This window comes from Anopheles coustani, chromosome 3 (assembly GCF_943734705.1).
Source record: "Anopheles coustani chromosome 3, idAnoCousDA_361_x.2, whole genome shotgun sequence".
NCBI classification, from domain to species: Eukaryota; Metazoa; Arthropoda; class Insecta; order Diptera; family Culicidae; genus Anopheles; species Anopheles coustani.
Genome location: NC_071288.1, coordinates 3,199,178 through 3,211,763, shown reverse-complemented (window position 1 = coordinate 3,211,763; position 12,586 = coordinate 3,199,178). Strand labels below are relative to the sequence as shown.

Here is a 12,586-nt window from a genome sequence, read left to right as displayed (position 1 = left end):
GGATATTGCGCACACACGGTGACGCAGATTGCGCATGTGGTTGGAGTTTTGGGTTTGGAAAACCCCTTTTCACTAAAGTTGCGGCGCCGGCCGGGCTCGTGTATGGGTAAAAAATCGGACAAAGACACAATATATGGAGGCTATAGTGGTAGATAAAGAGGCAGAAGAGGTCAGATTCACGCCAAATCATGCAATTTTCCACTGGCGCATCGAGCAAATGCAACATTTGCCAACGGTTTCGCCTGGTAACAAACGAAACTCGGGGAAAAAACAGGGGATTTAAAGAAAAAAAACATATCGCTCATCGCATTTCGAGTACCTGAATGATTTTGTACTTTTCATCCCCCTTCCGAGTTCACACCCCTTCCGAGGCAGCAGCAGGAGCGGGGTAACCGAGAAAAAAAGGGGGAAGCATACGGAAAAGGTTTTAAAAGCTGAACCTCGGCTGCGCAGAGGCGCCTTTCGCGCCCAGACTCCCGGTGCGTAATGCGTCATATGGGAACCAAACTGGATGTACGTGCGTGTGTGTGTTCGGGATGCAACGGCTTGCAGCAGCGGGAACGATGCAGCTGCTGTCGGTTTATTTTTTAAATTTTTTACTTCTCACCATCGGGTTAAATTTCAAACGACGGTGCGCCACCGGTCTTGGATTTCGTTTTCTTTTCTCGTTTCGTTTTAGGACCATGATGAATGACTGTTTGAACGAGTCAAATTATAGCTCCCTTTTCACCTTCCGAGCAGCTTCCACAAATCGCTTCTCAAAGCCGATCCTTTAACGGTCAAACGAAAGCGATTTTTATTATTCTTTTTCTTTCCATTTGAAAACAGTTTTAGATAGTTCGGTGACCGAAGAGACTCTTTTGGGATGGTAATTGAGCGCTCGAAAGTGCATACACACTTTAAATCGATCCAAAATAACGAGTAACATAATCTAGGACCCTTGCATAACAAAACGATGTCGTCTATGAATTCTCCTTAAAAAGTGCAAACAACATAAACGCAAATAAACGAACAATATAGATGAATGATAGCTGAGCGCCTCTAAATGAAGATTTTGTACTATTACATAGTGAATTTATTTGATTTTCAACAACCAATCATCTTTAAAGATGAAAGTTTGTAAATTAATCAATGTAAAGTTCTATTGGAATTAGCTTATGTATAACTTTCAGCTACTTTCTCCAGGAGTGAGTGTTTCAATTCGTTTCGAATTTATGTAACAGCCAGCCAGGTAGATATAAATCACCTTAATGTAGTAACTAATGATCTTCGTTACTGGCCCGTCCAAAGTTGAGCAGTCCGTGCTGACATGGCCTAGTTACCAATCCAAGTAGCTCGGTCCAAGTCTGCAGCTCTCCATCTAACTCATGTATGTAACTAATGATGTAAAGACTAAATAAAGTGTTTTAAATGAAAAATGAAATCATTCCCAGCCATCCCCAGCCGGTTGCACGCGGAAAGAGGGTAGAGATCGAACTGCGCATTCCGATTGGACTCAAACTGACCATTGCAACAAGGGGCGGAGCAAGTGACCGTCGTCCAAAGGACCGCTTATAGCCCCGGGGGTTCCGTTTTTTCCTATCAAGTCCATTTTGCTGCAGGTAGGGAAAAATTGGGTTCGTTTTCGGACAACCATATGTGTTTCGTCGCACGATGGGTCAGGATATTCTTCTTACTTTATTATTTCCCGATTGAATTATAATTTCTTTTCACATTTGACCAACCCAGAGAAGAAAATTATCCTTCCGTGCAGGGAAAGAAAGAAGTAGTAGGGAAATTCATCTGTATTCTTGGCTCAAGAACCGCAAAACAGGACCCACGCTTGCTGAGCAAATAAAAAATGGAGGCGGAGCGTATCTAGCGACCCCTATGCACTTGTGTGCATACTGCAATTGCATCCGACGACACGTTTTTGACGTCGCTCTTCGTTGGCTTGTTGGGGGCGGTATTGTATATAACCGAAAATATGTTTTCCTCTTTAAACATACTTACTGAATCATCGCTTCTCGGCCTATACTTACCTGGCATAAGAGATGAATGACCGAAGAGGTCAAAATCTCTGAAATAAAAAAAAAAAAAAAAAAAAAAAAAATACTTACTGAAATGTTGAACCTTATGCTCTGCGTTTTGTGGAATTTTTAGTAAGAACTATACACATTTCGTCAAATAAATATTTGAATAAAGAGCTAAAAATTTACCTTGATGAACTACTACTATTTTTTAAGAACCTATTTTGAGATATACTTTGAGAAATAATAGAGTTTTAGATGGTCTACCGTAACATGAGATACGCATATTTCAAGTCAATGTAAGATCATTGCTATAAACAAAACAACATTTCCTTGTTGAACCTTTCTACCTGTCGAACGAAATCAAAAACGGTGGAAACAGTGAAACCACATTAAACACACTATCAACAAACACGTTTATGTTACACCAGTTCTATTTGTAATTTATTTTCTCCCATTGTCCGTATTCGTTTTCCATGTGGCTAGTTCTCATCGTTCTAATCGTTTCAATTGCGCGCCGATAGAAATTATAGCCACAAGGTACGTGCTTTTCTCAACCAGCTGTAAAATCTAAGAACACTCGCACTCGATGCATAAAGTTGGCAGGCTGGCAGGTTGGCGCGGCAGCTATTCCCCAGCAGAGTCCCGTCCTCGTCATCCTGTGGTAAAGCCACGCGGTGGTTGGTTGGTTTCCGGTGTGCGTTTGACATTAAAACAACGCCATACAGTTTAATTAGTTTATTCTTATTCATGATGAGTTTTTTGTTCGTTCATGCCACTCTTATTTCTTTCTCGCTAGTGTTTTGTGCTGTGCGTTCCCTTTGCGAATGCCAGAACGGGGTTTTCTAGTCGAAGCGATAGTCTTCATTATTCATGCCCTCTGCCTTTGCTAACACGACGCTTTCATCCTGCTTCTAAACTGCCGCGAAGGTTCTTTCAAATATGCTAAAGAAATATCATACTGGTACTTGCTGATGCCTTAATTGTTATTGACTATTACACACAAATAGAGGTATTCTTTGTAGTTCTAGAGTATCTGTCTCGTGTTTCTTTTGTTTTCTCTTCCTTTCGTTTTGATAATGATGCTTTTTGTTGTTGTTGTTGTTGTTGATTTCCAATATAGTATAATTAATATAAAAAAGTCAATGCACAACTGCATGGCCAGCCAGCAACCGGCCCCTTCTTCTCGGCTAATCAGTTCGCTAAATGGCTCGAAATCACCAAATTGTGTTATCTTGTTTCTTTTTAGCGTTCCCTGAAAGGGCTTGCATTCCCATTCCTCAACTCAGCTGCCTCGAATTTTTCTTTCCATCCACTTTTAAATCGAAATATCCATGATGGTTATGCTAACACTTCGGTTTGCCTTCCTAACATACAATTTGGAAATTTAAATGTAAATCTTTTGTCGAATCTAAACTACTACTAAGGAGTTTGTAAACAAAACCGAAGCTCTGTTATAAAAACAACATACATTCTTCTTTAGCTGAGCTGATAAGAGAACTGAATATGTTTTTTCCTATTCGTTCCGAGCGATTTTCTACCTCAAGGATGACAACAAACAGAAATTAAAAAACACAAAACAGAAACAATGGCTCGTGAACGAAAATTTCAAACCCCTTGAAGCCTTGTGCTGTTCGCACGGCCCAGCAGTTTGTTGGTTTGGCTTGTGTGTTCGGCTCCACAGAAGCCAACATCTATCGCTAGGTTTTTCTTCTACGTTTGGTTCGTTTTACTGCTCGCTGGGAGGGGGGGAAGGCAAAATCGAAGCGGATACAAACACCGGAAGCGCGGTTGTTTCTGTCTTTACTGCTGTATTCTTATATCGTAATAGTTGCATTCGAGTGCCATGGCAAATGTTTTTTGTTGTTTCTTTTTTTTTGCGATCCACAATACAATGTTGACTTAGGGTATGAAGAATGTATCGATGAACTTAACCGAAGAGACCGGGACGTACCCCTACCCAACGCACCCGCCGCCTAGACTCGCTAGATTCGTTCTATTATGCCTATCCGATATAACTTATGCGAACCGTGTGTATGGTATGTAGGAGGGTAGTATGCATGTATGTTTGTATGTACCGTGTGTGATTGATGTGCGTGATGGCTGATCACACCGAAAAACAAACAAAAGACGATTGTCACTTAAACTAAACTTTCCTCGGAACCGATCAGCTGGTCCCGCGCGGGGAAAAGCATGCATGACTTGCGTGGCGATAAGCAAGCGCACATTGCAACAAGCTGCTTTTGCCTAAACGGATCGAAGGATTGGGGAACCGAAGGCTTCTCCCAAAAAGTTCAGCACCTGAATGGGGTGAGAAATACTCGTTTATTGATAATACTGCAACGAACAAGACGATGCACTGACAAAACAAATTCAATGTTACTACTGTTCCGGCGCGGACAACTTGCGTTCGAACTGATACTAGAATTAAGTCGACCATGAAACAAATCTTTCATTTGTTTCCCTTTACAATTGTAAACCGTAAATCGAAAACACAAAACTATAACAACAAAATAATGGCACACAATCGCCATCAGGTGCTAGGCTTATTGGTTTGCTCGGTTCCCTGCTTCCCTCCCTTCTGAGTTCGCCTAAGGGCCGCTCTAATTTTGTTTTCGGCCCGAATTGCGCAGGATACAGGCAACATCAGCAGCAAACTAGTTGAAAAGCTTCACAATACTCATGTACCTCCTTCTTTCCCTCTGCCTGTCTGCATCTAATCTGCTCTAAACGTTCGGTTGGTTGGTTCCATGTATCGCGTGGTTTCAGTGTATGTTTCGGTATAGAAAAGAGTTAATCCTAATTGTCATTCTTCACATAAAATGTTCCAAAAATGGGTCGGCTTTCTATGGCCTCCAGTTCGCTGCACACTGACTCCAGTGGCTATGGGAGGGGAAGGAGGGGGTGCTTCTTTCGCAAGTGCCGCTCACCTTGCCCTAACTTCCGATTGTGTTCGAGATTGTGCATATCCGGTATGTACTGTTACCTTCTTACTTAATCTTACTGGAACTTGTTCGCGTTGGTCAAACCGATTCCCCGATAATAAGCCTTTACTCTCTGTTCGCATTCGTTTGTTCTTGTGTGTTCTCCAGGTTTTCCCTTTCTACGCATTCCTGGAAGGTGGAGTATATAAGAGAGACACGTTCTGTTTACCGTTTTCCATTTCCACACTCCTTGCACGCTACACACACCCATTCAAGCGTCGTCTTCATACCGTACGTATATTATTTTGTTCTGTTTTCGGTGTAAATTATTACTTAATAATGTGTTTCCAATAATTGCTACATCGAGCTGAACCGTCACTGTAACTCACTCTTATCAACAATCGTTTGCGATGCCTAGCGATATTTTATACAGATCGGCAAAATTTACAATGGCCCTATGTAAGAACTCATATTGTGCCTAGAGTATGAAAACGAAGAGAGAAGAATTGGTTTAGTGGACAAGCCCATCGTTGACAAATCGAGGTTCAAATAAACGATACTTACATATGTCTGTATCATTAGACTACGTTGTGCGCGAAGTTTCCGCACGACCGTGCAAATGTCGACGCGTTTTTCCGTCTTCAGCTGCATCACTAATATACACATGGCAACGAAAAGGGAACTTTTGTCCGTCCCGAGACTAAAAAAAGGAAACCAAAAGCATGGTTTGAAAATGGTATGACGATTTTCTTTGGGTTGCAAAATCGCTTCCTACCTGCAGTGAACGGCAATCGTGAAGATATCCTGCTGCTGGGAGCTATGCTTTTGCGCCTGGTTGACGATCTCGATCATGCCACGCGTCACCTCCGGTACCTCACCTTCCACCGTGGGCCAACCGTTGTACTGGAACTGCGTTACATGGATGGTGTCGTTCGTCTTGCAGTTAGTAACGGTGAACTCGCGCTTCGTGTAGTATGGCCCGCTTTCGCTTTGGATGTACGAAACGAGCAGATTTTCGTACTTCATCTCCTCGTCGGCCCAATAGCGGGGGCACTTATTGGGCCCATCACCAATCTGGTAAAGGTGAGAAAAAAAAACCAGGAAAATGAGTGTACACTGGCAAACCTTCAACCTTCTGCAAACCTTACCTCGGAAAACATAACGATCGTTTTGACACGCTGTTCGAATATCATGCGCCAGAAGTCAAAGATCGTCTCCTCCATCGGGTCCTGCGTGACGATGAAATTGTTCTCCTCATCGTACCCATCGACGAACGACGCGTTGATGTAGGTGCAATTGTCCCGGCCCGGAATCGGTGCTAGAATGACGCGATTTTTGTCGTACGGAATGCACGCATCGGATCGGTTCTTTGCCTTGTTCTCATCGCTCGAGCCCATCGTCGTGGTTCGCCGCGTGTCATCTTGGAATGCCTTAAGGCGCTGGAAGTGGAACACAACGCTTGTACAGGGATTGCCCTCCAGAAGGTTTGTTATGATCGGGAATTTGGCTCACTTGGAATTGCAGTTCAAGTCGAGATATTTCGGGATTCTCCGACGATGGTTGCTTCAGATTTTCGATGGTACTGGCCAACGATTTCTGATCGATCTCCGTGTCTCCGAAGTACGCCAACTCGGCCAGAGCTCGGTACAAAAAGATGTATTGTTTCTGTAGAATAGAACAAGATCGCAGTAAATGTAAAAATCATCGCACGATCGAAGCACTTCATCCTCCCTTACCAGTGACTGTACGAGAAAATTTCTTTGATAGCGCATATCACAAATGGTGTTGAAGATGGACACTTGACCCTCCTCTTGTAGCTGCTGTGAGAGGGTGTCCAGCGCCACGAAGGTACCCGTTCGCCCAACGCCAGCACTGCAGTGGACGAGGATCGGCCCGCGCTGCAGCGAATACTCCGAGTTGATACGATTGATGAACTTCGTGATGCCTTGCGGATGCTCAGGAGCCATAAAGTCTTTCCAGGCCAAATAATGATACTGACTTATCTCACGACATGTTTCCTCGCCGGAGCTAGCTGAACGTTTGGTAACCTGAAGTAGAAAAAAATTTTGAAAATAAGTGCCAAACAATCCCTGGTGTCAAAGAGTCTCCACTCCGTTCGTTACCTTCAGCGTGCGTACGATGTAATCCGCATAGTAAGTGATCGAATGGAACGTGATCAGCAGCTCGCCGTACTGTATCGAGTCGTTCGTACCCTCCGGCCAATATTTGGCGCACTTTGTCTTGTTGTACTCCTCCAGATTCGTCAGCATCACGATAATCTCCAGGTGCTGCTCCCAGATCATGCGCCAAAAGTCGTTGATCGTCGCGTCCATCGGTCCCTGGGCACAGATGAACTTCTTCCGCTCCTTGTAGCCGATGACGAAGTTCGCATTGATGTAGTCCGACCCGGCCAGCCCATTCAGTGGCATCAGCTTGACGCGCGTCTGATCGTACGCCTTGATGTCCGGGTAGCGGTTTTTCGGCATGTTCTCCTTCATGTCGGAGTTTTTCGTCGTACGATCGAGGAACTTATCCGGCAGCAGCTCAAACTCGTGCTGGAAGCCGTAGTCCGAGTCCTTGTGCTTGTCATTGTACGCCTTCGGTACGTCCTCTTTCGCGATCGGTGGCAGAACCGGTGGTTTCGCACTGCTGGAACCGAGCAAATGACGATGATGAGCATTAACACCGCGGCCACCATTGCACAGGGCGCGTCTATAAGAGAAGGGGGGAAAACACGAACAAGGGCGACACACAATAGTCCAAAAAGAATAACGCGACGCAAAATGGAAACATATACGTTTCTAACGCATTACACAGAGAATCGATCTTTGGCATGCAACTTCAAGTGTAAGTCTTACCTCAATGAATCGCCCAGGCTGATGGCTTCCCCTTCTTGGGCAATGTTGTTGCTAAAGTGTCTATGCAGGAAGCAAAGCACCAGCAGCACGACCAGCACCACCACGATCAAGGCGAGCAATACCTGAATAACGATTTTCAGTATAAAAGAGAGCTCGTCCCTGTCGGCATCACTCTCCGGTGGTGCTCCAGCGTTCATCTCCTGGAAGTATTCGCTGTAGGTCGACACATAGTCCCGACCATCGTCACCGGTGTCCGTTTTAACTTCAAGATAGAAAAACAAAATGTAAATACATATTGCCACTAACTAATTGCAAGCAGCCCGTCACCTACCAACAACTTCCACGAATCCGGTATAGTTGCTGAATGGATCGAGAACTCCGTCAAAGACTGTTTCCAGCTGTGCGATTGTTTTCATGCTGCTCATTGTATCACGCTTCTCGTGATTCGATGATGCCTTTCGTTCATCCTCAAGTGGAACGGCTTCATTGCCAGTTCTACCGCCAGGCAGAACAGTGACATCGGACGGAGCAGTATCATCATCAGTGGTAGGAGAAACTGCAAGCAAAAAGGACATAACGTTACGTTAACCTATCGATCAATCATAGGTGTTGGTGGTTCCAATCCTCACCCGTCGTTGCAGATGATCGTTCTGCATCGTAAGTGATACGATGCCGCATCTGTAAACATTGCGGACATAGTCCGACGGAGGGAGAATTCTTTCCGTCGCCTAGAAACACCTCCGTGTAGTTGAATGCACTAGCAAACACCTCCGCTAGGTACGTGCCACCGCGCGTATTATTGATCGAGTGTACCTCGGCGTAGCTACTGATCGGTGCATTCTCCGGGCTTGGCAGTGATCCATTATGGTGCATGTGAATGCGCGTTAGGTACACTTTGTAGCAACAGATTGGACCGTTTCGCTCCGAGAGCCGCGGAAGGAACAGCTTGAAGATCCAATTGTCATCCTCCGTGCGCAGTTTACCCCAGATCATGCGCCCCAGATGGTCGGGAGTGGTTGCCGGCATGGTGCAGCTGGCCGACGCCACCACACCGGGTCGCTTCGTTCGAGTATGCGCCGTCACGTTGACCGTATAGTTTGTGTTCGGCGGCACATTGTCGTACTCGGTGTAGAGCACGTTCTGCAGAATGTTCTTGATCTTTGGACCCCAGATTTCGTTCTTCATTACACCGTACTCCGAGCGAAAGTGGGATACTCCGCTGAGGATCGTTTGGTACGATATGATCTTACCGTTCGGCGACTCGGGCGTTTCCCAGCGGACACGCACGAAATTGCGCCGCGAGATGTTGTGGTGTGAGCAGGTGATCTGTAGGTTGCGCGGTTGCGATGCTTGCCCATCACTGGTCGTGCCGTTGACCGGATCCGACCAATTGCCGCAAATTTTCGTCAGCTCACTGCAGGCTCGCACACGGAAGGTGTACTCCGTGGCCGTCGCCAGGTTGTCGAACATGTACGGAAGGTTCCGACTGTTTTGCGGATGAAACGCTTCCTTCTTCATGATGGACGCATTGACGCCGGCTAGCGAAACGACCAGTTCGTAGTATTGGATGTAATCGGTGAGGTTGGCCGGTGGCGGTGTCCATCCGATTGTGATCGTCGAGTGCGTACTCCCTTTGACCTCCACCATCGGAGTGAAGCTCGGATCGGTGTCGAGCGTCCGAATTGTTTCGCTGTACTCATGAAACTTTCCCTGGCCCTGGCTGTTCGAGGCACCCAAACTGATCTTGTAGTCCGTTCCGGGCTCGAATCCGTCCAGAACGTAGAACGAATTATTCGCACCGATTTGCTCACGGTAGTACGTCTGCGTTTGATCACCCGTTTTCAGATATCGCACGATATAGCTTTTGATCGGATCGTTCCCGTCGTTCACGGTCCAATTGAGATAGATCTTGTTGGCGCCGACCGCCTTCGCGTAGTCGATCGTCACTTGGGGCACGTCGAGAATCAGCAGGGCCATCGATCGCTTTACTTCACCGTAGTCCTCCTGCAGCTGTGCCGATTGCGGCACGATGCACGAGTACGTCCCATTGTGCGCCTTGGTGAGATCGCGAAGCGTGAGTGTGGTGTTGAGATGACGCTCGTCGATGAAGCGCCTGTTAACGTTGCTGGCCAACGCTCGCTGACTGTTATCGCCCGAAGCATCCTCTTTGAGCCAGTAGATGGAACTGTTAAAGTACGATAGTGGATACGCCTCGATGACGCAGTACAGCTCCAGGATGCTGGTCGTCTTAGTTCTAATTCTTTCGTCGCTTGTTTTGGTGATCTTTGGTAGGATTACGGTGCGCACGTTGTACGACACGTTGAGACCATTTTCCAGATTGTAGCAGGTGTAGTTGCCTTCGTCGGTTGTGGTAAAATTGTGTATCGTCAGAGTGAAGTACAGTTTCGGAGCGTTTGCTTCATCGGTTTTATCTTCGTCGGGCACTACAAATGACCATTTCCGAACCGGCGCGCCGCTGTCTACGATCTGAAACGTAATTCTGAAACAACGAAAACGGTGCGTCATTAAGCAAATTACAATTGCAACGCTTCCTTGGACGTATCGGAATAGGTGTATCGTACCTTGGATTGGTAATGTTTGCACCATCCTTGTGCCATACGATATTTTGATTTTCGGACGTAGCGCAGGAAAGTGTCCCGTTGCTACCGCGACTGAAGTATTCCTCCCGCACTACAAAGAAATCGAACATGAACAGCGTTAGTCATCATCTGTCCAGTTGTGGCTCTTCTGGAGATGGCCTGCCACTGCATTACCTTGGTTACCCTCCGTTGCAACGGACTGACACAGGACGTAGACACTAACGAGCCAGCACACGGAGGCTTGCTTTTTCCACATTTCTCAACAGCTCCTAGCGAGAGCGTGAAGCTGCGGATGCCACTTCACCTGCTCTACCACTGACACTTCCGCTTGGGCGTACCGGCACCAATGACACTGTGGGAGTGTCGAGCGAAGTTTGTTCGTAAATTAATTGGCACAGCGTTACTATTTGTTTCGCGGGGAACGGATTTATCTCGCCCCGTTCGTTTATTGCTCGGATGGATGTGCCACTGCTTTCACCTATTCGTGTTGTTCTTCTTACTGTTCTGCCCTGCTAGCAGCGCCCACGACGGAACACTCCCCTTCTATCTGACGGTGGATCCGAAGGATGCGGCTTATCACACGCGTTTGCACCTTATCGTGTGTGAATTGAGCTCTTCACTCTATCGCTACAGCACAGCGAACGCCATCACACAATATTTACAGCATTTGATGCATGGTGGACCGCTTTTGGAAGCGATTTTCAGACTCTATCAACACGCGAAAACAAAAACCACGGGAGCAACACAATGGCGGAGGCACCTTCCAAACAAACTGAAATAGCAGTAGTGTTGTGACATGCGGAGCCGGATTGGACTTAATCCTTTTCCGTGCTTCTCCGGTAGGATCGCACCTGTTATAGAATCAATCAAAACGGGCCTAAATCACAGAGAGATGCTTAATTTTGTTGATACAACGCGGAATATACTTTTAATGACGAACTTCATACATATGAAGCTTTAAAAATCAATGTATGATACATTCTTTCTTCTGCGAGAGGGAAACGTACCTATTTCTTAGCCGGAGTTTATCCATCACTAGAGTCCGAATCTTCGATCGGACAAGCGAGTCATTGGATGAATGAATCACCTTGTTTCTCTCCACGATTCTCTCCACAGAGCGTTCACTTTCTTGTCAACTTTTGACGTTTCTCCAAATTCATTCGTCTTGAATGCCAAGGTGAGAGAGTTTAAAGAGGTGAGTTCCTAACCGGCCTTATAGTTTCAATTTTACATTTTGAAATCCCAAATAGAGCTATTATGCCGTCCTGCATATCGAATCTAATGTATGCCAATAATGTTTATAGAGTACGGGTACTGCCAAAGAGAACAGTTATTCAATAGGTTCCAAAATTGGCCAACATTTTTATTTTATTTTTTGTGGTCAATCGAGCACAACTCACCTCCTTATACACTCATCGTGGTCAAACCGGTATTGGTAAAAGCAATGAATTCATGGAAAAGAAATGAAGGTATAGAATTTACGAATGATGCTTGGAGTTATTTTATTGTGGTACCCAAAAGTTATCGAATAATCATGAGAAGATGTTCTTTATAAATCAAAGAGAGCTTTCTGATAGTAACTGTTTGTCAGAAAGCATGCCGCACTCGAGAAGTGAGTCAGAGCTATTTGATTCTTTCTTGGGTTTGAATTTCCATAAGGAAATATTGCAACTGCAGTGAAAAATTTCACTCGTCGTAGTAGTATGAAAAAGTAATAAAATATTCAATAAATTTTTAATATTTGAGCTGAATTGACCTTTTGTCGATGCCTTTTGTACGTTGATTTTTGAATACCTAGCTGCAATACCGGAAAATCAGATGTAGCAATCTACACACAGCTGTTGCTTTATCATACATTCTTTCTATCTTTATCATGCAAGTGAATCCCGCTTATAAGCAACCAAAAGAGCGGTGCAAAAATAGAACTCCATTTTATCTACCGGAAAGAATCATAAACATGGATAAGGAAATAAATGCCGATAACAACAAACGATTTGTTAATTTTACCTTGCGATCTTTTTGTTTCCATGGGAGTATCACCATTTTAAACTGCGTTGCTTAAATAATGTAACTGGTGAGTAGGAGTAGTCATTTCGCATTAAAAAGTAAGACTTCGTGTGCAGAAGCCATATCAGGCGGTTGTATTGCTGCTATCCTTGCATGTTTATCACATTCGACTTGTGAGAGCATCTCAA

General features: G+C 45.2%; 1 protein-coding gene across 3 annotated transcripts; it reads right to left on the bottom strand.

Annotated features, from left to right (window-relative positions):
- Positions 1–3,837: 3,837 nt before the first annotated feature.
- Positions 3,838–10,827, bottom strand: LOC131272419 (tyrosine-protein phosphatase 69D). 3 transcript variants are annotated; one of them, XM_058274263.1, is made up of 12 exons: positions 10,566–10,827; positions 10,374–10,482; positions 8,421–10,291; positions 8,123–8,347; positions 7,792–8,053; positions 7,057–7,582; positions 6,670–6,981; positions 6,446–6,598; positions 6,082–6,372; positions 5,709–6,007; positions 5,498–5,633; positions 3,838–5,411 (listed from the first exon to the last, which is right to left on the bottom strand). In XM_058274263.1, exons 1-12 carry the CDS (start codon positions 10,645–10,647, stop codon positions 5,328–5,330), a joined length of 4,350 nt encoding a protein of 1,449 aa, XP_058130246.1. In that variant the 5' UTR covers positions 10,648–10,827; the 3' UTR covers positions 3,838–5,327. The 3 variants fall into 3 exon arrangements, with proteins under 3 accessions (XP_058130246.1, XP_058130164.1, XP_058130327.1); XM_058274181.1 differs by having other exon boundaries at positions 7,057–7,645; positions 10,566–10,826; XM_058274344.1 differs by having other exon boundaries at positions 7,057–7,579; positions 10,566–10,826.
- Positions 10,828–12,586: the final 1,759 nt, after the last annotated feature.

What these genes read in the sequence shown, in the direction of transcription:
- LOC131272419 (XM_058274181.1), bottom strand. Translation starts at nt 10,647, where the DNA reads ATGTGGAAAAAGCAAGCCTCCGTGTGCTGGCTCGTTAGTGTCTACGTC. An exon ending in GACTTGAACTGCAATTCCAA is followed by an intron (nt 6,373 to 6,445) that starts GTGAGCCAAATT and finishes TTCCACTTCCAG; the next exon opens with CGCCTTAAGGCATTCCAAGA. An exon ending in CGATCGTTATGTTTTCCGAG is followed by an intron (nt 6,008 to 6,081) that starts GTAAGGTTTGCA and finishes CACCTTTACCAG; the next exon opens with ATTGGTGATGGGCCCAATAA.